The sequence below is a fragment of the Ovis aries genome, chromosome 12, assembly GCF_016772045.2.
Source record: "Ovis aries strain OAR_USU_Benz2616 breed Rambouillet chromosome 12, ARS-UI_Ramb_v3.0, whole genome shotgun sequence".
Lineage (NCBI taxonomy): Eukaryota > Metazoa > Chordata > Mammalia > Artiodactyla > Bovidae > Ovis > Ovis aries.
In genome coordinates, this window is record NC_056065.1 from 44,242,249 (window position 1) to 44,267,036 (window position 24,788).

Here is a 24,788-nt window from a genome sequence, read left to right on the forward strand (position 1 = left end):
TATTATTGGACATTTTCTTATTTCGGGGGGGGGGAACTCCCATTTTTATGAATAGATAATTAATGAGTTTGTCACCATATTCTGCATTTTCTTGGAGTACTATGAATTGAGTTACATCTCCCTCACTCATACCTTTCCAGCAGTATTATTTTTTTTATAAGGGAAAGAATATTTTTTATTACATACCTCTTACCAGTTCAGTTCAGTTGAGTTGCTCAGTTGTGTCCAACTCTTTGTGACCCCATGAATCACAGCATGCCAGGCTTCTCTGTCCATCACCAACTCCTGGAGTCCACCCAAACCCATATCCATTGAGTCGGTGATGCCATCCAACCATCTCATCCTCTGTCGTCCCCTTCTCCTCCTGCCCTCAATCTTTCCCAGCATCAGGGTCTTTTCAAATGAGTCACCTCCTCGCATGAGGTGGCCAAAGTATTGGAGTTTCAGCTTCAGCATCAGTCCTTCTAATGAACACCCAGGACTGATCTCCTTTGGGATGGACTGGTTGGATCTCCTTGCAGTCCAAGGGACTCTCAAGAGTCTTCTCCAGCACCACAGTTCAAAAACATCAATTCTTCTGTCCAGCAGTATTTTGATATACAAAGCAGTTGATGGTATTGCTAACATTTTTTGTTTGTTTATTTTCAGAGGGAAGTGTAACATCTCCCATTTTTCTGACATATTTGCTGCTAGAGAGTTTAAAGCCCGAGTGGATTCATTCTTCTACATACTAGGCTACAACCCTGAGACAAGGTAAGTGCATCACATGGGCCCCTAGGTTGAGAACTTTAGCTTCTCACACGCGCATGTGTGTGTATTTGTCTGCACTTCTGGGCATATACTCCTAAAATGAAACAGAAAGAGAGAGAGACACAAAGTCCTGTAGTAAATCTCTTTGAAAAGAGCTGTAATTAATGTCTGTGGTATCTAAAGCAGCTTGCCCCCCCGCCGCCTCACTCATTGTTAAGAAAAGGAAAAGTGAGAAATTTGGGTTTGCAGAGGGCAAGATAAAGACATCTGTTTCATTGGTCTGTATTTTGAACTTATTATGAACTGTACTCTCATACACATTCATTCAAACCTTCCATTATACTGTACTGAAAATACTAGGACTTTGTGGTTGTGTTGATTAGTAATTTGTTCCCTTAATAAATCCCCAGGAACACTCACTGAAATATCTAGTAAGACTGCTAGTATAAGATGGATACATCCATTTCTCAGCCATCTTGGTAAATAGAATTATTACTTTTTGAATGAAAAGTAACAGAGTCAAAATACTATAATTTAACAGAAGAAATTGTCTCCAGTACGCTGTAATTTTAACTCATCCCATGAGAGAATGTCTGTAAGACTGTATGTATTCATATTTATCTTGTATCACTCATGTGACTGTGTGTTTTATTAAGGATTTTTAAAAAAGAGAGAAAGTCATTAGATGACCAGGTAGTCTATGCTTGCTCAGGACAATCAAGACATAATTGCAAGTATAGCGATTGAGAAAGAAATGAAAGATGCTTGGCTCAAGGAAGTTAGTGGGAGAACTACATTAAATATAATTGTACGATTTATGTTGTTTTAGTGAAAACTTGTTTCTGGGAGATGCTGAGAAATGATAGATAGCATTTAGAATGTTGCTGTTTAGCTCATAAAACTAGCGTCCATAAAAGGCAACGTATTCTTTTTTGTGGTTCTAAGAGGCTGCATTAAGCTCTGTTGGAATATATATATTAGTCTTTCTCTCCATATGTATACTAGACAATAGCTCTGGGGTAGTAGTCACCTTTTTTTGCTTACGTTTAAAAAAAAGGAATGAATTTGAGCTTCATTTTAATTTTCAAAAGTATGCTCTATTCCAATGACAGAGAAGGTGATCAGCATTAATATTTAAATAGCACCTTCTGTTTCAGAATGTTTATTTTATATATGTTTTAATTAGCTGCCTGGTCATATCTTTTTGTTGCCCCAGTGAAGTGTGGGACACTCGAACTTGGTCTTCTGTCTTTATGCACAGTTGTCTGTTATTACAGTGATGTTGTGTTTATTTAACTTTTTGATAGTAGCTGTCATATTACACAAGTTAGATTGTTTGAGGGAATTTTGTGTTTTAAGTGTTTAGCTCTTGGGTTCGTAACAGCCAGTCAGATTCTTTTTTCACTAGTTTTGGTTTTACATCTATTTTTTGCAGAATGCTTATTTAGAATGATTTGTAACTTACCTGTGTTAAGCTGGAGACTCAAACTCTTGTCTCATTTTTTTACATGTTGCTGGCAGTCGTTATGCTTTATTGATACTTGCCATCAATTTTGCTTTAAAACCTGGGTTAGATGTGTGATAGAGGAATCTATTATTATTTACCTCAGCTGAAAAGGCAACACCAAACCATGCCTGTAGCAGCACTTTTACAGGCTCTGCATCCTGAATCCATCTAGTGCTTTGGCCTTAGTCCCATTTGTTCATTTCTGTTCTTGTTCCCTGTGTCCAGCTTGTGTTTGGTGTATGTAGTGTAAGAGCTTGGGGGTTGTTTGATGAATTGAGCAGTTCATTAAATAAAATTTTTAATGTGTCCTTGTAAGTGGTAAGTTGGTGGCAGGTCTCAAAAAGTGAATGCGAATGTTTCCAGTGAGGAGCCAGTGTGACCCAAGCTCACTGGTTTCACCGTGAACACTACCTTCTTCCTCTGAAGTTCTAGGTTTGATGTATATGTCCCATAGTTTCTCAAATCATCAGAAGTGTGTGTGTGATTTAGCAGAGTTCAGAAAACTGTGTGTCTTCTCCTCCTGGCTTATACACAACCCAGTCCTTAGAATGGTCCGGGTGCATGCTCTTTGTTTCTGCCTTTGTTTCAGGTTTGTGAGGGAGGGGGCGGTGTGATGAGCTGGTTTCTGTATGGTTATCTATCATTTGGATGAGCGGGACCAGCATGGGATGGTGTCTGCCAGGTGTTGTGTGCTGACTTAGTGCCCCGAGTCATCTGTGGAGGATTATCAGACTCTTGTAATAATCCTGTGAGATGGTGCACCGACTGATCAATAAGACCACTGGAGGTTAAAGAATGATTCTGTGACTCCGAACTTTGATGACTGTTTCCCTCCCTTTAATTAGTGTGGGAACCCTTTAAGTGAGCAGCTAAAACTGAAGTTTAAGGTGAAGTTATTTCCATAGCAAATTCTCTGATAGTAGTTAACAGTTGATTTATGTAATTTTCCATAATCTGTTTAGCATCTTAGCCAGCACTGAATGTTAGGTTTTTTTCCTTCTTCTGACATTTATCATAGATCCTTTTATAGGCTACTTTGCCTCCCTAACTTGATTATTACATTCTTGACAGTGCTGAAAATCAAAAAAATTTCTAAGTTGGGTACTAAAACTCTTCTGACCATGAGGTCAAAGTTGGCCTGAACTGATATGAAACTTGTTACACTCCTAATATAGTTCACTTTGCTTTTTGCACAACTTTTACTACAAATTACCAATATGATAGGATAGGGGTCATTGCTCTGACACTGCTGGGGTATTACGTGATATATAAACTATGGAACTTCCTAAATCCAAGAAGTTCTTACTTCTGAATATCCTCTAGTCCTAAGGATCTTAGCTCAGGGATTGTCATATTGTGTTCTTGCTAACTATGACATTTAAGGAACTAAACTTGAGCGAAAAATACAGAAGTAGATGTTTCTAGCTTTAGTGAAGAGTTATTAGTCATTCAGTCGTGTCCGGCTTTTTTGCAACTCCATGGACTGTAGTCCACCAGGCTCGTCTGTCCATGAACTTCTTCAGGCAAGAATATTGGAGTGGGTAACCATTCCCTTCTCCAGGAGATCTTTCTGACCTGGGAATTGAACCTCAGTCTGAGCCACCAGAGAAGTCCTTTTAGCTCTAAGTATGGATGGCATCACGGACTTAATGGACATGGGTTTGGGTGGACTCCGGGAATTGGTGATGGACAGGGAGGCCTGGCATGCTGTAGTTCATGGGGTTGCAAAGAGTCGGACACGACTGAGCAACTGAACTGAACTGAACAGTACAGACTACAAAGGGGTGGCAAATGAGAGAGAACTTGGAACCTTCAGTAACTGGAGTTTCCTTTTGGAGTTAGTTTTAATGTTTCTGCACTCAGGGAGTGCTCACTTTTGCTCCATAGATAAATTTCACTCCAAATTTACTTCTGCATTCAGCATGCCCTGCAACATAATCTCATTATGTTCTCATTTTCTTTGAAGAGACTTATCTAAAATTTGGTTAGAAACTTTAAATAAAGTCAATAAATTTCAGCTCAGAGGTCCTAGTACATAACACCAAGTTGCCCGTATATATGTATTTGGCCAAAACACCAATATCCTTGTATAAAGTAGGATTGGTCCTTGCTTAGAAAAACAGCCAGGCATAGAGACCTAGTTCCATCCATCCATTTCCTGTCCCTGTTGTTTGTTTGTCTAGTACCTCATGGACATTTAGTCTGACTTCTTGATCCTTTTGTTAGGACCAGCAGCCTGGAAAGAGCTCCGCTTTCGGACCCAGGCAGCCTGGGTTCTGATCTGTGCTGCCCCTTCATCTTTGTGTCCATAGGTAAAGCTTGTACTTCCTGGACTGTTTTCAGCTTTAGTAAAATGGGGAAAACAAAAACAGGGTAGCTTTTGTAAACTGTTATGATTTTTAGTTGCTTCTCAGGAATTGTAAAAATAATTATAAATTTTCTTTGGAAGAAAAGATTGAGAAATATCTTTTTTAATACCCTGTAAAATGTTAAATCCAAAAGCTAAACATGAGCTACTTCCTTAGAAGTCTCCCTTCTACTAGGTGGATTGTTAAGTGTGAGATTGATTTTGCTGACGTGTAGACGTCCGAGCACTGGGAATTCTTGCCTTTCCTGGGAATATGATAAAATCTTTGAAAACATACAGTTGCTAAAAATGTATGGTAAATTCCTTCATTGACCATGATGAAACTGACTCAACAGTTACAGTAAGTGTGTGAGTGATGTTGATGTGAAATAATACATTTCTAGTCAGAATATTTGATTAAAAAATTTGCGAGGCAAAATTGAAAAAAAAAATACTGAGAGAGCGATTTGGGCTTTTTATAGCAAATGAGCGTGTTCTCCATGTAGCTCGGGGTGGGGATTATTGAATTTTTGTTCTTTCCCTCATCTTCCCATCCCCCCACCTCTGTAGGTTCAACCTTTTGGCCAGTGCTGTGTGTGTGTGTGTGTGTGTGCGCGCGCCGCACATGCGTGAGAATTTTGACCTTTTCTGAGTCTATTCCTTTCATTTCTTGAAAAAGTTTTCCTTACCTTTCTGCCTCAGACCAGTGAGTTAGGAGGGGAAGGAGGAAATAGTGAGTGGGGTCTTAGGAAGAACAGATTTGCAGAGTGGCCATGTGAAAGAGGTGCCTTAATTCTTAAATTATTAAGCATGGATTTTCCTGGGATCCAGTCCCTTTGTTTCCCCTTGCTAAATAAGAGTACCTTGGGTCTCTAAGGTGTGTTTAGGAATAGTAAGGAAAAAGGGATAGGAAGGTGAACATGTTACTTAAAATGTGGCATTCTGTGTATCAGCTGGCCCTTGGGCAATCCCACTCTGTAATACTGTTTTATGCAAGCATCAGTGGACTATTCCAAGACTTTGGCTGTAGCATGAAACATCTGATTATATTCTTGGTTCTTTGCTCCTTGAACATAAGTCATCTCTTGGTAATCAGGTAGAAAGCAAGTAGATCACCTGAATTCAGCTGTGCCCTCTCTGTTTATCTTTTTCCAGGAAGCCCGGGGTTTTTTTTTTTAAAGCAGTATTGAAGCTTAAGTATTATTATCCTTACATTTAGTAGTAATTATAAACAGAGGCACTTGCAAGAATTTGTATTTAATATTCCCCATGATGGTGGCAGTCATGTTATTAATCATAGCGAAATTGTTTACCTGACACTGTACTGAGTGTTTTACTTGCGTGATTCATTTTATTTTACTTTGTTTGGAAACAGTCTTGACCATACAGAACTGTTGCAAGTGCAGTAAAAAACCTCTCTTTAACTGAACCATTTGAAAATAATTGTCACCAGGAGGTTACATCACACTCTAATCGTCTGTGTATTTCCTGTGAACAAGGGCATTTTCTTACATAACCCCAATATTGCCTTCAGAATCAGGAAATTGTCAAGGAAATATTATTGCCCTGGAGTTCTCAGACCCTTCTGAAGTTTTTAAACAAAAGGCTATAGCAAAAGGAATCCAGTGCAGCATTATGTGTTTAGTTGTCATAGGTCTGTTTCATCTCTTTCAATCCGGACAAGTTTCTCCTTCCTTCACCATGATATTGGTGCTTTGGGAGATTATCAGATAATTGTTTCATAGACTGTTGCTCACTTTACATTGATGATACTTCTTTCTCATTAGATTTACATCATATGTCTTTAACAGGGACACTACAAATGTCATGTGTTCTTTTTTTTATATCCTGTCATGTTATACAATGCTAGTTTGTCCCATTACTGGTAATGTTCCTTCTCATTTGTTGAATAAGGTGGTATTTGCCAGGTTTTGCAGTTGTACAGTTTTTCTTTTTCCTTTTATAATTGATGACCATTTTGAAAGGTAGTTGCTTTGAGACCCTGTAGATACCTTCTTCCTTATTTATTTATATCAGGGTGGACTAATGGTTGCCAGTTAATGTGTTGTCATTGTTGTTCAGTTGATATGTCTTTTGTGACTCTTTGCAACCCCATGGACTGCAGCAGCCAGGCTCCTCTGTCCTTTGATATCTCCCAGAGTTTTCTCAAATTCATGTCCATTGAGTTGGTGGTGATAGCTAACCATCTCATCCTCTGCCACCACTTTCTCCTCTTGTCCTCAGTTTTTCACAGCATCAAGGTCTCCTCCAGTGAGTCAGCTCACATCAGGTGAGCAAAGTATTGGAGCTTCAGCTTCTGCATCAGTCCTTCCAGCGAATATTCAGAGTTGATTCCTTTAGAATATTCCTTTAGAATTGACTGGTTTGATCTCCTTATAAGGGGATTATAAGGTTATGATTTGTTACTATCATTCATTTTGAGGTCAGATTTTGGTGAATAATACTTACGAACCCGGATCAGGTGCTCCATGTGTTCACTGCTTTGTATCATGTTCTCAGGCCTCCAGAGTGAACAGGGCTTGGAGGCTGAGGGTCAGGGAGATAACTCATGCTGTGTTTGTATCTACATTTCTGTATATGTGTGTGTCTGTGTGTTTATCTATGTGTGTCTGTCTGTCTGTCCATGAGTTCATACCAAACTTTCCAATTCTAATACCATAAGATTCTTGCTAATTTTTTTTTCTTTTTCCTTATTTGTAATTCTCTCATCTTTAACAGTAGAAAACTTCATCTCAGTGTCCTATCTTTACTTCCAGTTTCCTGTCCCAGACTGCTCTGTCTCACACATGGATAGATTTTGACTTCTTGAGCTGTAATTTTAGTAGGTTTATCATTTAATACTTCTTAGTTCGACCTCTAGGAATCAAATTTGTAACATCATCTGTTCAAGGTGTGTGGGATAACAACTCCTGCTGCCATGCAGTGAATGCTTACTTTGTCTTAGATTAATTATTTTGTTCCTATAAAAGCTTAGTTAGGTTGACATTATCTTTATTTTATAAATGAGGAAAAATTGATATTATATTAAATAGATGCCTAAGGCATACAGTTAGTAAACAGGAAACCCCAATGCTGTTTGACTCAAAACTTTGTGCTGTTAATTTCTATGGTTTCATCATACATTGATTCATATACAACGTATTTTCTTCTGGCTGTTTTGGGAAATAAATTGTTTTTCTAATAAAGAAAAACATGTACTTACTAGAGAATAACTTGACAAATTAAAAAGTTAAAGAAGCAAAAAAAACTGTTATAATGGTAATTCTATAAATCATATTGTGTTTTTCCTTAAATATATATCTGTGTGCTTGTATAGGCATTTGTGTGCATATTAAGATTATAATTAATATGCTGGTTATGCATAATGTACAGGTAATCACACATTCCTCTACTAGTTCATCTTCTTCTGTTAAGAACATAGTTCCATGTTATGAAACATTTTACAAACATTTGTGACGAGCACCTTGTATATACCATCCTGGGGATGTGCCATAATTTTTCTATTCAATTCATATTATTGGACATTTATGGTTTTTTCATGATTTAAATAGCATGATCAAATAACATTGTGATCATGCTTTTTCAACATAAATATTTGTACTTCAGCTGAAAAGTGACAGTGTGAGTGGATTTTCCTTATTTCAGCGAATTTGGATCTGAGACATTTCAAAATTCACTTCTGTTTTAGTGAAGTCATCTTTTCTACTCATAATGGCTCATGGTCTTTGTACAGCTTTTGGGGACAAAAAGCTGGAGCTGCATATACATATTCTCTGGTTTCCTTTTCCTGTGTCATCACATTTGAGCTCTTGAAACATTCACCAGAGGTGGCAGGAATTCGAGACAGTTGAGAGACAGCATATGTGTTTGGAAACACAGTCTACTGAAGAACTTTAATAAAATAGGACCAAAACGCAGATTTGGTCATTCCAAAAACCCTTTTGTAGTGAACATCTACAAATACTACATAAAATACCATAGAACTTTTAAATGCAGAGCTGAGCTCACAAGAATGAAGAGAAACTGAAGAGTTCAGGAGTTGCAGTGAGAGGAATTGAGTCATTGCTCATCTTCATGCAGATCTTTGGTTTTGACACTTAGCAGGTATAGGAGATGAGGTTCTGATTTCAGGGGTTTAGGAAGTTGGAGCTGAGAGCCTGTGTAAAGTTAGAGTCATTGAAGGCCTATTCTTTTGGTGGAAGGGTAAACTAGTTAACATATCTGGGACCAGAGGAAAATGACAGAGAAACATGTCTAGGTTTGGGACTCCAGACCAAGAAAGGAACAGGGGGAAAAGATGGAGAAGTCCTCTAATAATTCGTAACTTTGGGCCTTGCTCCCAAGACAGTTGAGGCTTAAATTTGCATTCCTGAAAAATACAAGAACTGTCATGAGAAGATAATATAGAAAGCCACCATGGACACCTGACAGAAGCAAGAACAATTTGGGGGGAAGTACATGCCCTAATTCAAACGTGTAGACTATCTACAGATAAAATATCTTTGACTGCTGAGCTGTCAAAAATTACAAAATGTTGGAAGAAACTGTGTGTCATCAACTTGAATCAGATAAAATAAATAGTAAGAATGTCATTGCTAGAACTGTCAGAAAGAGACTAAATACTAGGCTTAAACAAAATAGAACTTTTATTTCTTACATAAGCAAAGTCTGAAAGGAAGCAATCCTAGGCTGGTATGAGGCTTTGCATCACCTCTGTGATCCTTAACTTTAGCTGTTAGTTTGTGCTCAAGGTGGTGATGGAATGGTAGCCATAACACCCAGACTTAAGGCTGGAATGAAGAAGTAGGTAAGAAATGCATGCCTTCTCCCTTTAAAGGCAGTTTTCATAATTTGTACAGAACTTCTTTTGTTCTCATTAAGACAACAAGAAAAAAAATAAAACTCACGCTTTACAGGTGAATTCTACCAGCATTCTAGAGAATGGAGAAAAATGGTGTAGGTTCCCCAAGTTATTTTATGAGGCAAGTAAAACCTTTATTCCAAAACCAGATAAAAAGGTAAGATTTATAGATCACAAACATGCATATAAAATTTTTAAATAAAATGTGGTGAAACGGAATCTGGCAAAGTATTAAAAAATACTTACTCAAATTGGGTTTATAGAATACACAAATAGTTTAATAATAATTTATCTGTAGCATACTTTACTATTTTTTAAAAACATATTAAAGAAGAAAAAATATACAATCATCTTGATGGAGAAAATGCACTTGATGAAATTCAACACCCATTCAGTATTTGCGGGGATAGGGAGGGGGGTACCTCTTAGCAAGTCAACTGTAGAATGCAGCTCCCTCATTCTGACAGAATAGTTACTGAAAACGTACTGCAGACACCATCCTTGAAGGTAAAGTGTTGGAAGTATTTTGTCTAAAATCAGAAATAACAGAAAGACTCCCATCACCATTAAGGCATGAAAAAGAAGCTATGTGAGGATTGGGAATGAAGAAATGAGCTTTTATTAAAATGATGCAGTATTTTTACCAGAGAAAATCTGTGAACTAATGATTAGATGTGTTAAGATAAACCAGCATGCATGCTGGCTATAAGGTCAACATAAATATAAAACTCAGGTCCATTTCCACACACCAGGCGCGACTTCAGAATACAATTTAAACAAGCTGTTTCTGAAACCTTCTCATCTCTTGAAGGGAAGAGTAGTAGTACTACAGTATTGAAGAGTAGTAGTCATAGTACTCTTCAGTATTTTAATCAGTTGTACTGATTAAATGTCAAATAGGGTATCTTTCTTCCAGTGAGTGTTTTTCTCTGGAGTTTCCTGAATATTGACTTTTCATTGCTATTTTTTGCTTTTTAACTTCTTGTTTGTAAATAAGACATTTTTCTATTTCTGGAGAGTAGCAAGCACTTTAAAGTCTAAGAAATTTCCATGTTATACCTCTTACTTTACCTTTGATAAACATAAATTTTCTGCTCACCAAAAATTAGAATTATGGTGGACAGAGTGATTATTCAGTCAGTTTTTATCTAATAAACCTTTTTAGTTTTAGAAAGAATCTATTAGTGTAATATGTGCATTTTACATGCTTGGCGCCCCTTTAATCTGTTTAGAAGTGTTCATCTTTGACTTGTTGTTCCCTAGGAATTAATTAGAGGAGAGAGGACTAGGAGGTCTGGGATCCGGAGACAGTGTAGAGGTACCAAGGTCACAGGGCTCCTGGGAAGACCCAGCGCTAGGGCGTCTGTTGTGCAAGTTGCGAGTATAGCTCTGCAAGCAGCCAGATGACGAGTTGGACAAGCGTGGTGGCAGAAGTTGAGGTCCAGGCAGGTTGTCAGGAGTAAGAAAGCATCTAGTAGGACTTCCCTGATGGCTCAGTTGGTAAAGAATCTGCCGGGAATGCAGGAGACCTGGGTTCAATTCCTGGGTTGGGAAGATCCCCTGGAGAAGGGATATCTACCCACTCCAGTGTTCTTGGGCTTCCCTTGTGGCTCAGCTGGTAAAGAGTCTACTTGTAGTGTGGGAGACTTGGGTTCGATTCCCTGGGTTGGGAAGATCCTCTGGGTAAGGGAAAGGCTACCCACTCCAGTATCCTGGCCTGGAGAATTCCATGGAGTAGAGTCCAAAGAGTTGAACACAACTAAGCGACTTTCACTTTCAGTGTTCAAGACAGCTGGGGGAGAAAATAAGTCCTGGGTCTTAGAGGCCTGTAAGGACTGAGCAGAGTTCCACGGTGTCCCCAGCATAGGACCATGCTTCAATTCAGTTCAGTTCAGTCGCTCATTCGTGTCCGACTCTTTGCAACTCCATGAATCGCAGCATGCCAGGCCTCCCTGTCCATCACCATCTCCCGGAGTTCACTCAGACTTACATCCATCGAGTCCGTGATGCCATCCAGCCATCTCATCCTCAGTCGTCCCCTTCTCCTCCTGCCCCCAATCCCTCCCAGCATCAGAGTCTTTTCCAATGAGTCAACTCTTCGCAGGAGGTGGCCAAAATACTGGAGTTTCAGCTTTAGCATCATTCCTTCCAAAGAAATCCCAGGGCTGATCTCCTTCAGAATGGACTGGTTGGATCTCCTTGCAGTCCAAGGGACTCTCAAGAGTCTTCTCCAACACCACAGTTCAAACGCATCAATTCTTCGGCACTCAGCTTTCTTCACAGTCCAACTCTCACATACATGCATGACCACAGGAAAAACCATAGCCTTGACTAGACGGATCTTAGTCGGCAAAGTAATGTCTCTGCTTTTGAATATGCTTGGTCGGTGGAAATCAGGACCATTTCTAGAATTGGAATGTGTGGTTAAAGGGGGTTTATTAGCTTAATTACTTTTCAGGTCTCAGGGCTCCTTAATTTTCTCCTTGAGGAGGAGGGCTGACCCCATATTCTGAGGTTGGATTAATCTTAGAGCTGGGTCTTCAGTGGACTCAGTTTGAGGTTTTTGCTGTGGTCTGTGGAATGGTTCCCATGGATTTTCAGAGTAATGATGAATTTATTAAATTATTATTTTATTTGATTTTTTCAAGTAAGCAATTTAGGAGCTTTTATGGGGCTTCTCTTGTGGTTCAGTCGGTAAACAATCTGCCTGCAATGTAGGGGACCTGGGTTCTATCCCTGGTTTGGGAAGATCCTGTGGAGAAGGGAATGGCTACCTACTCTAATATTCTTGCCTGGAAAATTCCATGGACAGAGATGCTTGGCAGGCTTGGAGTTGCAAAGAGTTGAACATGACATAGAGACTAAATGCACAGCTGGGTTTTAATTCAGTTGTTCTTGTCTTTAGAGGGCTTTTTTTCTCTAGGCAGTTTCCAGTCACACACACATTCATACCAGTAGGGAAGATGCTCTTCCAATGTGTAGCTACTTGCTTCACATTGTAGGTCAAAGGTAAAACTTGTTTAAGTGAATTCTCATGTTACAATTTTTTTAGCATGACAAGAGTTTTTCATTTAATCTTAGTCTCAGTTCAGTTTATCTGAAAGCATAAACAGGAGATCCAAGGAAATGGAATGGATTCTGGGTTTACTTTGGGAATCCTGAGGACCCTGTATATCCTTTTAAGCAGCTTTTAATTTTTCCGCACTTGATTACATTAATGGCAAACAGAATTGGCACTATTCTTTCCTACCCTCTCTTGTCCTGTATAAATTTGGGGGAGTTTCATGGTGTTCCTTTTCTTTTTAAATTATAACTAAGTAATAACATTCAGAATCATTTCTTAGTTTACAAATGGAAACTAAGCCCACATACACATCCAGAACTGGGATTTCTTATATGGCTGACAGCCCAGCTTTTCTTATGTTGGAAGTGGAGGTCAAAGGTGAGGGCATAAAATGTGTTTTTCAGGATTTTAACCAAAAATGTCCTGGCTGATACAGACTTGGATACTTTTTAGTGCTCAGTATGTCTATGTGACTTTAGAAATCACTTCTGATTTAATTTTAAATGAATTTTGCTTCACGGGCAGTGTTCCAAAGAGTTGCCTCCAGTTCTGAATCAAGAGAATTAAACTGAGATTTGTTAGGTGCCTGGGCGTTTGTTGGCCTCTTGATTTGAACCTTCGTGGTGTTTTTATTGTTAGCAGTACATTCCTTTTGCTAAACACCCCTGGTTGAGTTTGTATCACTTTAGATGTTTTATGTCTTATTTAGGCAATTTTAGAACTTCTTATCTAAGGGAGCTTATACTCTTTGTATAAAATCCAGTATTATTGAGCCGCTCTGCAGCTATACTGTCCACTGTGTGCCTGTGGCTGCACTGATACCCAGTACTCCAGAACTTGGCCAGAACTGCTCGTGAATCCTTTCCCCAATGTTTACAGTTTTCCACAAGAAATTTGTGGGGTCCTTTCCCTAATGTAGCCGCTACTCTGTTTTTAGGTAGATGCCAATATTCTGTTCATTAGTCTCAGGTATAATCATGCATAACTGTGCTTTTTAATTCTGTTTCTTCATCTTGCTATTTAAAACCATAATTTATCTTTTTTTTTTTTAAAAAAAAAAAAGACCAAACAGAACTTGCTGTTGTCTGGACCGTGCAGGGTGTTTGTCTGCAGCCTGTGGGTGGCGGGCCAGTGAGGCCCCTGGAGTTGGCTGTCTGGGATCCCCTTTCCACGGCCCCACTTCCCTTCACACTAGCTTGGTATGCGGGAGAAGCTGCAGTCTGTTGGCTGGGCTTTATTTACGGAAACAGCAGGGTTGAGATTGATTGCGTGGAGAGACAGTGTATGGATGAGGGAGGGTCACAGCACATGCTCAGTCCTGTCAGTGTGAGGGGGAAGTTTCTGCGTTCTGCGTGAAGGCTTAGGTCATAGCACAAGCTCAGTGCGAGCTCCGCGAGGGCTCTCAGACCGCATGTGCCTCCATTTTGAGTTGTGAGAGTAGAAAAGGGCAGAGTTTCCACAGTAAGTGGAGGTGCAGGGACACAGCTAGACTCACCAGAGCCTCTCTTAGTCATGGATGATCCGTTCAGCCCCTGCAGGTAGGCGTTCTCTCTCTGGCCTCCCCGAAGGAGTGTGATGGTTTGGGCTGTCGTCTCTCACTTCTGAGGATGTGTATGAATCATCTCATCATTCCTAGTGCATGTTTCTGCGAGCCTTGCATTCAGCCCCGGCTGGCCGTGTAGGTGGTAGTACAGAGTGTGCGACCAGAGCTGAGAGTGGGGTCTGCCCAGAGACTCACGAAGCAGATGTCGAGTGTCGTGGATCTCTGTCCTCTTTCCCTTTCCCTCACCCCTTCCTCTCTGGTGCCGATTTAAAGCGAGCCTCACTGGGTCCCGTTCACTTTTGGCACCTGCAGAGCAGACCTGCAGGCTGCCAGGCTGCGTGTGGCTGGTGGGGACGCCTGGGCCCAAGAGCCGCTCTGTTTGGATGTTTTAGGGAGGTGGTAGGTGGGCAGCTATTGGTTGCTTTGAAGGTGGGTGGAACTTGTTTTGATTGAGAGCCTGTTTGCCAGAGCAAATTATAATTCTTGCGATCTTTTCGCAAAGTCTGAAGTAGTATGTACATTTTGACATGTGCAGGTTTTAGATTGTGGTTGCAACAGTATCAGGTAAAAGTGGATTTTTAAAGAAATGAATGGTTATGGCATGGTATTTTCTGTTGCTTCTAAAGGAAGCAATCCATTCTTTCTTTTGGAGCTGGTGGAAAATTTCTTGGCAATTAAAAAAAGAATCATATTCAGTGACATTTGTGTTAGAAACTGAGGTTCCAGGTTTTTCGTTTGTAATCTTTGTTTTCGGAAAAGATGGCATTTGTTCTGTATGTGTATTTTGTCGTGTGACTTTCAAATTCTGTAGGAAAGGAGTGACAGGAGGAGTCACTGCCTGAGAAGGTGGAAGCATTGACAAGGCCAGGCCTTGTGCTCTCTGTTTGACGGCCCTGGGCACCAGCCTTTCCTCTGAGGAGCGGTTGTGCTTTTTGTGTGTCCTGTTTGCAGACCAGGCTCAGGCGGATGGCTGTCACCGTTGTTGACTTAAGGAGCCAGTCATGATAAGCAGATACAGGACAAGTTGAATTCTGACCCAAGTAGATAAGAAGTTTTTGAATTTTATCAATTGTCCCTTTTTGTTTCTTCTCTTTGTCCTTCTGATAGAAGTTGGAAAAAATTTTGAAGTGACACTTAAGTTTTGTGCCTTTGTGAGGATGACAGGAAGCATACGACAGAAAAGACTGTGCAGATGAGAGACTCTCACAGGACCAGGAAGAGTGTGCTGTACATCAGTGACGGAGGACTTCTCCCTGTGAGCTCCTCCTGTGTGAGCGCAGAGCTGTGCGTGGTTAATACCTGTGTGAGGAGGCCCTGGTTTGGGTCGTAGGGTTTAGGAAGGCTGACAGTATGTTCCCGTCAACAAAAATATTATTGAGGTATAACCTGGCTCCTAGCAGTTTCACTTTGGGGTTGGGATTAAGGAGGTGAATTACACAGGGATGATTGAAGGTTATTGCACTTATTACCTGCCGTTTTTAACTCTCTCTTCCCATTCCTTTGAGGGCTGTCATTGCTTTCGTTAATTGGGGGCCAATGGCCAGTTTGACCTTTCCCCATCTCAGGTAGCACTGCTTCTGGAACTTGCTCTTCTTCAATTCTCTTAGAAGCACCTCTACTCTTCCATTCTCACCTCTCCTGTGAGTGTGGAGTCCTCCATTCTTGAGTCTGGAGGAGCTGGATGCTTCAGCCTTGCTTTCACATGTGGGAGCCCTGCAGGACTCAAGTTTCTGCCTCATTTCAGAAAATACACTGTTTGAGTTAGAGGAACACTTGTGAAGAAAACAGTTGTGGAACTGCCTTTCTGTCATAGGTTCTTTAATTCTCCTTAAATTTTTTTTACCTTCGGCAGATCAGATGTCTACAAGAAGCTATAGGGGTAGCTGGACCACCTCTGGCTGGGTCCTCCCACTGGGCTGGCCGCTGGTCTGTGGGAGCTCGCGTGTGGCCAGCTCATTAGACCATGAGGTCTTGTAGTAACTACTGGAATCTGTGGGGACCCGCTATTGTTAACAGTCGAATTTCTGTTTCCAGTCCCCTGAAGTAAGTCATTAGAGCACTATTTTATGTGCTGTGCATTTGTACCACATGTTCCCGTCTTGGGAAAATACTTTTGGGAGACTACTTGCTGACCAGCTACCTTCTGCTCTGAGGCTTGTCTGGTGGAGGTGGAGGTGGAGGTGAAGGTGCAGCACATGGGGAGTCGCCCCTTGTTGGGGATACTGCCTCAGCCCTGGGTGGTGTGGACTTGGAAAGGAGGCTGGTGAGCTGCATTGTGACGTACTGTTGCCATCCTGCTGCATATCGGGGATACTGGGGAAGACACCATATGTTTCCAGAAGAACGTGAAAGTAAAAGCTCCCCCAGATATTACCATGTTACTAGTTTTTCTTGTCAGCATCTTGAATCAGAGTCTGAGGTTGATCCTTACATTTAAAGTGTTCCTCTGTCAACATAAATTTTGCAGAGCCTGAGAATCTGCTTGTGATAGATTTCTGCCTTTGACCACTTGCTAGACTCTGTTGTGTTAGCCTAAGAATTAATCGAAAGAACCCGACACCTGCAACCTGGTATCCACCATGTCTGTGAATCTTCAGTCGTTTGTTGGTCCTGATGCTTTTTCCTTCTGAATTAATTTTTCATTTTATATTTTGGTCATTACTGAACTAAGTTGTCCTTCAAACAGAAAAACATTTATTCTAAAGCTGTAAAGCATCATGTCTGACTGAGTAAAAAGAGCAGTATGGGCAGAAGGGAGATTTGAAATTATGCGTGTGTTTGTGAATCTCCTCCCAAACTGATGATCATCTGCCTTCAGCAGTTTGTGACAGGCAAGGAGTCAGGTTCTTGAATATATCTTTAAAGCAAATCTGAAAGAAAATGAATTGAATCTCTTTAAGCTCTGTAAAACTTTGGATTTAAACTAAAGAGTTCATTTTAATTCAGTTGGGATAATTAGACTTTCTCTCAGAGTTCTCTGAACTATACGTTTGCTTGTGACTCTTTGATTGATTGTCTTCCTTACCGGACTGTAGAGTGCCTGAGATGGGCCTCTGGCGTGAATATGCTGAATTAAATGAGTGGCATCTGTGGTAAGAGAGAAAACTCCATCTGGAGCTGAATGATATGGTTCAAATTCTACTTAGTAAGTGACATTTGTCAAACTGAACTTCTCTTCTCTCATGGGTGATGGGGGTAAATATTCCTCACAGTTGTTATAAAGATTGGAAGCAAGCCATATGAAAGTGCTTGACACATAATTGCTCAGTGTATTTTTGTTATTAATTCAAAGTTCAAGTCTCCAATCTTATGTAGGTGTGGTTAGCTTAACAACATCTGTAGTTTTTGGTCAACATGTTCTATTAAGACCATCTGAGGAATTGTGTTAGCAATTATGGTAATTAAATTAATGACCAATATGTTTGGCCAGGCTCTTTAGGTGTTAATGTTTTCTTTATACTTCTTAAAGTTTTAAAAGAGGCTCTACTTCCATGTCATGTAGCATTTGGCACATTGTTCTCTTCTGAGCACTTTCTCACATGCAGAGGGAGGAGTGTGTGTAGGCTAATACTTGTGTCGCCACCACAGCCGCCGCACTGTCGCCTCTCCCTCCCCAGATTCACACCACTGCGGTGGCCAGGAGCAAGGGCATGGTCCTTTTCTAAAAAAACAGCATTTTCAAGAGACCTCCCAGGAGGAACAGAGAGACATTCAGATGTGTGTCATAGACACACTTTCTTTGGTCCAAAGTCTGTCTTTTTCTGGGGACACTCCATTCCTACGTATTATAGTTTGATACCAGTGTATGGAAAGCCAGCAACATTTTTGGTCAGGAGATAGGCTTAATCTTTGAATACTACTCATTATAAATTATGGCGGGATTTTAAAATAAAGTTGTTTTCTGAACTGCCGTGTGTGTGTTGTGTGTGTGTGTGTGTGTGTGTATGTATGTGTTGGGTGTATGTTGAGTATGGTCCTTACAACTCTTTCCTTCACATCATCACAGCAGGTGATGACAGGAAAGTCCACGAGGAGCCTGAGGTAGGGTGGAGTCACGTGTTGTGGACAGATATGCTGCCTGGTGGGGGACAAGGGGTGGAACAGACAAATAAGAACTTTAGACAGTGAAACAAGGTCTTGGTAGTGATTTGAAACTAGATCCTTTCTCAGTCACTATTTTTTTTTTTTCTCTAAGTTTATTCTATTAAAAAAAAACTGATACTATTCTGGGATTATGTTTTTCCCATTTCTTAGTATTCTGATCCTTTCCCCCCACCCCCCCGACTTTAAACTTTTTACTTTGTCTTGGGATATAACTGATGAACAATGTTGAGGTAGTTTTAGATGTGCAGGGAAAGGACTCAGCTTTACATATATATGTTATCCATTTTCCCCCAAACTCCCCTCCCATCTAGCCTACTACCCAACATTTGAGTAGTTTCCTATGCTATACAGTAGATCCTTATTGGTTATCCATTTTGAATGTAGCACTGTCTCACGTGTTATTTTAAAAAATTATTTTACCAATTTTTTCTTGATATTCATATTATTGTGTGGAGGCCATATTTATTGCATCTTGTTATCAGCATGGAAATTCTTCTTATTCCTTTAGCCAGTGCCTAAATTCTTGGTTCTAGATTTTAAATTATATTAAAAAAAAAGAGCAGCTTGAGGTCCTTTGTAGTTAACTCACTGGGACCCCTCAAAAGAGCACCTTTATCTCCTCCACCTTGGTTTCTTCTGTTCAGCTAGAAGGCTGGGATCAGGGGGCCTCTTAGGAAGCTTCTATCAGAGAAAATTTCAAATACTATGATTCTGGATTTTAATGAATTCCTGTCTTGACCTTTGCATTTGTGTATAGATTTGAAATGTTAACTCTTCCAAATGTTGACTGATTTACTTTTAATGAATCCTGATTTTTGTTCCTTCTGGAAAGTTTATCAAGCCTGTCTTAGATTAATTTGCTTGGGAGGGGATTATACTCTCACAAATGAATTTTAACATTCAATGAAGCACTGAGTTGCTATTTAGTGGCTAAATGAGGGGCTCTCCTAGTGGCTCAGGCAGTAAAGAATCTGCCTATAACGCAAGAGACTCAGGTTCAATCCCTGGGTCAGGAATATCCACTGCACAAGGAAATGGCTACCCATTCGGGTATTCTTGCCTGAAGAATCCCATGGACAGAGGAGCCTGGTGGACTGTATAGTCCATGGGGTTGCAAAACGTCAAACACAACTGAGCAACTAACACTTGCACTTTCATGGCTAAATGATAGTTGAGTTAAAATTTTGGAGTCATTTATTAAAATAAAATTTTAATTTTATATAAATTAAATATTTAATAAAGTCTTAATAAAATTTCTAATAAAATGAAATTTAGTGAGTGCCAAAGGCTCTGGGAAGTAGTAGTTGAGCTAAAATCAGACTTGGTTCTTCCCACATGGTCCTTTCAGTCAGGATAGCCATCGAGAGACATAATTACACAAGTGAAATATAAAATCCTGACTGTGACAGAGACTGAGGGAGAGGTCAGTGATGCTTTGGGAACCCCTAATAAAGGAACTGCCTCCCTTTCTCACTCTTGCCAGTGCTTGCAGCTAATAATAGTCCTGACTCCTGTGTGACAGACATGTATCAACTTCTTTCATGGATCATCTTTCATTTTCATAGCAGCCTTGCAAAGTAGCCTTTATGAATTTGATTTCATAGATGGACTCAGAGAGATTGAATTGTGTCCTCAAGATTACACTTAGAGCTGACAGAACCTTGATAGTGAAATTTCAGTCCAGCTTCATTTGACTCTAAAGTCTGTGCTCCCCTCTGCACCCAGGCATCTGGACCAGGTGTGTCTAACAAGTCTTCGCTCCCGGCAGTGAGGGTGCTCAAATCACGGGGCATCCTGGGGACATGCAGAGCGCAATGATTTTACTCACGTTTTTGGATCTTACACTGAATGGTAATATGTTATGGAGTAGAATATAAATGAAGGTGAAAGAGGAGAGTGAAAAAAGTGACAAACCTAGACAGAGTATTAAAAAGCAGACATCACTTTGCCGAAAAATGTCTGTCTAGTCAATGCTATGGTTTTTTCAGTAGTTGTGTACAGATGTGAGAGTTGGACATAAAGAAGACTGAGCACTGAAGAATTGATGTTTTCAAATTGTGGTGCTGGAGAAGACTCCTGAGAGTCTCTTGACTGCAAGGAGATCCAACCAGTCAATCCTAAAGGAAATCCACCCTGAATATTCATTGGAAGGATTGATACTGAAGCTGAAGCTCCAATACTTTGGCCATCTGATGTGAAGAGCCGACTCATTGGAAAAGATCCTGATGCTGGGAAAGATCGAGGGCAGAAGGAGAAGGGATTGGGAGAGGATGAGATTGTTGGATGGCATTATCAAAACAATGGTCATGAGTTTGAGCAACTCTAGGAGATGGTGAAGGACAGGGAAACTTGGTGTGCTGCAGTCCTCAGGGCGGCAAAGAGTCAGACATGATGTAGTAACTGAACAATAACAAAAACAACAACAAGAATATAAAATATACACTTTTTCAAAAGAAACTATGTCAGACTTCAAAGAAATTTCAGACTTATTGGAAAGACTGCTTTAGAAATATGTATTCATGCTAAAGAAATCAGAGACGCCCGCTCTGCTGTTGTAGTCTGCCTTCTTATCAGTCCTTTTTCAGTCCTGCCTACCACCTTTCTGAGAAGAAGTGATTCTGGTAAATTATCTTTTGATTTCCTAAAATTTGATGTATTTCATTCTGGACCCATAGTCTATCTCTGTCGTCACTTTCTGAATGAGCTAGTAGCTAGAGATTCTAGTTCTGTTGATTTCATGTCAGTCTTCCTGTTTGGCTTGACACCCTCCAGAAAAGATGAGAATGATCTACTGTCCGAGCGTTCTGATCTGAAGGACGGATAAAGGAAGATGGCACTGTGATTTCGTTCATTCACAGCACCAGCCACAGAGCAGGGTCTGACTGGAGAGTTACTGGTCCCAGCCTTCAGGGACTGTGCCAGGGGGAGGCCGTGTATTATATTCTGGGTATGGATTGTGATGGAAGGTAGCCACGCAGGCTGCCTGTCTAAGGCCTCTGTTCTACCAGCTTGTGTCTTCTCCCCAGGACCGTAGGTCCTTGTCCCTCTTCTTTCCCTGTAGATGCAGATTCTTGTCTTAAGCAGTCACCATGATCACATAGAGATATTTGGGGGTCTTAAGCAAACATTCACAGACCTTGGCCTTCCTCACTCCTTCCCTCTCTTGAGGGGAAGGCGTGGTGTTGTCCTGGCTGCTCTTTTTTTTTTTTACAGCCAGCGTGCTCTTCTCAAGGAGCTTCCTGCATCTGGCCAGGCACCCCCGCCTCATCTCTTCTGCATAGATGCTTCTCCCTGTTTGATATTCAGTCGAAGGCTCCCTGCTCCTTTCTGTCCATTCCCTGTTTACTTCTTAGACTAAAACGTTTCCATGGTAACAGGTTACTTTTCAAAGGGAACATCTTGTCATTTTATTTAATCCACTGCAGCTGAAGAGGACTGAAATATTAAGTTGTAGTTGCCATGGACACTGCTTTGTTACATCAGTTTCTTTTGTGTCAGATTTCATATACAATGAATTTCTTTCTATTTTTTTAAACTCAAGGACTAAACACAATGACTTACCATTATTGTTGTAATTTGGCTTCTGGAACTATTTTTTCATATTCCAGAGCAAAGATGTGTAGAATAATGGGGATTAAACTCAACTGTTTTTTTTCCCAACTGTTTTGAAATTTGTATATTATTTACATTAGTGGCACAGAGAAATACTTCCTTTCTGATGAGGATGGTAAAATTTTTTTTTTTTTTTGTAGTGTGCTTCACAGCTAAGTATGTCTCAAAAAGGATGACCCCACACCAGATATCTCTAATAAATACAAAGAAAACAAGGAATATGAATCTCATTGCTTATTAACTATGGCATTATTTCTTTAGTAGTTTTTTCAGCTGTTTGCAGTATATTTTTTAAAATTTATTTTTAAAATATTTATTTATTTGGCTGGCATTGGATCTTAGTTGTGGCATGTATAATATAGTTCCCTAACCAGGGATCGAACCTGGGCCACCTGCATTGAGAATGCAGAGTCTTAGCCACTGGACTACCAGGAAAGTCCCTCTACATTCTCTTCTGAGGGGCTCTATTTGACATTTGTTCAACTTTTTCATGTCTGGCTTTCTTTCTTATCCATAGTCTATCTGTGATGCACCATTCAGTTAACCTCTTCTTTTGCTTTAAAACAACTTTTAATTTTTTAGTTTTATAGGAAGAATGTTGGAGAAGGCAATGGCAACCCACTTCAGTACTCTTGCCTGGAAAATCCCATGGACGGAGGAGCCTGGTAGGCTGCAGTCCATGGGGTCGCTAAGAGTCGGATACGACTGAGTGTCTTCACTTTCACTTTTCACTTTCATGCATTGGAGAAGGAAATGGCAACCCACTCCAGTGTTCTTGCCTGGAGAATCCCAGGGACGGGGGAGCCTCATGGGCTGCTGTCTATGGGGTGCACAGAGTCGGACACGACTGAAGCGACTCAGCAGCAGCAGCAGCAGCAGGAAGAGTGTTCCCATGTGTCTTTCACTCACATCCCCAGTAGGTATGTATAGAACCCTAGTGCAGCATCAGAACCCAGACCTGGGATGTTGGTACAGTATGTGCATAGTTCTGTTACATCTTATTGCAGGTGTAGCTTTGTCACCACAGTCCTAATCAGGATCTGTTCTGTCATCACAAAGATTCCACTCCTTCCTTTCTCCTTCCACCATTCCTGACACCTGGCAACCAGCTCTATAATTTTGCAGTTTTGACAATGTTATGTAATTTGACCTTGAACTTTGATGGATTTTTCTCTTTTAACATGATTTGTAGATTTAAGAAAAGTTATTTTTTTTTTTACACATTTATGTAATATTTTATTTACTGACCTCTCTGAAACATGCCCAAATTCATAGTTAATGGAACCTTACATGTTGAAACGCTGGTCAACACAACGAATTCCAAACAAAGAATATTTCAATGTAGGAATCAACATATAACATTATATTTAGGTTGGTAAAATTAATTGCAAATATAAGATAAATGGCAAATAATGTCATGTTTCTGGTTTAATGGAAACAGTTGTGACAGTCATGCTCAATACCTTGGTTAAGTAAAGACAGAAACGGGCTGGGGTATCGTAGAGGTATGCAAAAATTTAACAGTTCAAATAATCTTTAGCCCTTCTGAGAAAAGATAGATGGCAAATATGTGGCAAATATTTCTGTAATATGGTGATTTCAATCCATTAGTGATCATTCTGTTCATGCACTTAAAGTAACTGCAGATGTTTCAGAGCACTGAAAATTAGATTCAAAGTCAGTATTTGCTCAACAAGTTTACGATAATATGAATCCCTTATATTTAAAAATATAGCTTAAATTTGTAAAGTTTAAGGTAAAGCATACTTGTTTGCATAATTATTTTTAGATATAATTGAGACTACATTACTATATATTTTGTCTTACTTTAATACTGGAAATGAACATAGAACTGAAGTATGGAAAGGGCTATGTCTTCTCATAGTAATTCTGTTTTTAATTAGTTGTGTAATATTGGTTCAGTAACTTAATCACTCTGCCATATGGAATGTGGAGCTTTGACCTTGTAATCAGCTAAACTTGAATTTGAATCCTGGTCTTTCCAACCTGTTACCTGTGTAATCATGGGCAATTTATAAACTCTCTTAGCTTCAGTTTCCTTATCTGGACAGGTATTAATAGCACCCTGTATAGGGTCATCATCCTTAAGGTTAGATAAGACAATGTCTGAAATTTGCTGAGCTCAAAATTCCTGGTACATTGAAAGTGTTCAGTGTGTATGTTAGTTTCTTTATTGATGTTACAATTACTACCATTACTATTATCTATTAAGTCAGGATACTGCCTCATAGAGTTGTCAGGGAATAATGAAATAATGTATACCTGGCATTGTTGTTGTGTTTGTTTAGTCTCTAAGTTGTGTCTGACTGTTTGTGACCCGATGGACTGCAGCCCTCTAGGCTCCCCTGTCCATGGGATTTCTCAGCCAAGAATATTGGAATGGGTTGCCATTTCCTTCTCCAAGGGAATCGTCCCACCCCAGGGATCAAACCCACATTCTTGTGCATTGGTAGGTGGATTCTTTACCACTGAGCTACCAGGAAAGCCTGTGCCTGGCATAGAGAGCATTTAGTAAGTAGTAACTAGTATTATTATTTCACTTGTATTTGTCATACAAGTATGTTGTTCAGTCGCCCGGTCGTGTCCGACTCTTTGAGACCCCATGCACTATAGCACACCAGGCCTCTTTGTCCCTCACCATTTCCCGAAGTTTGCCCAAGTTCATGTCCATTGCATTGGTGATGCTATCCAGTCATCTCATCCTCTGACTCTCTCTTCTTCTTCTGCCCTCAATCTTTCCCAGCATCAGGGACTTTTCCAGTGACTTAACTGTTCGCATCAGATGACCAAAATACTGGAGTTTCAGCTTCAGCATCAGTTCCTCCAGTGAGTGAGCGTTCATTTAATGGCTTGCCTTGAAAAACAAACTGAGATCATTCTCTCATTTTTGAGGCTGTACCCAGATACTGCATTTCAGACTGTTTTGTTGATTATGAGGGCTACTCCGTTTCTTCTATG

General features: G+C 40.1%; 1 protein-coding gene and 1 non-coding gene across 9 annotated transcripts in view; one reads left to right on the forward strand and one right to left on the reverse strand.

Moving 5' to 3' along the window:
* Window positions 1-24,788, forward strand: part of RERE (arginine-glutamic acid dipeptide repeats) — a 418,492-nt gene that overhangs the window by 258,622 nt on the left and 135,082 nt on the right. For 7 of the 8 annotated variants that reach the window (XM_027975675.2, XM_060396516.1, XM_060396513.1 and 4 more), the window contains one exon: window positions 649-753. In XM_027975675.2, coding sequence (XP_027831476.2) covers window positions 649-753 — 105 coding nt within the window. Of the gene's footprint in view, window positions 1-648; window positions 754-13,813; window positions 14,089-24,788 lie in introns of those variants that run through there. The other variant, XM_042257296.2, reaches the window with a different exon arrangement.
* TRNAE-CUC (transfer RNA glutamic acid (anticodon CUC)) lies at window positions 22,172-22,244 on the reverse strand. Its single transcript has one exon. It is a non-coding gene; the product is annotated as a tRNA-Glu (tRNA).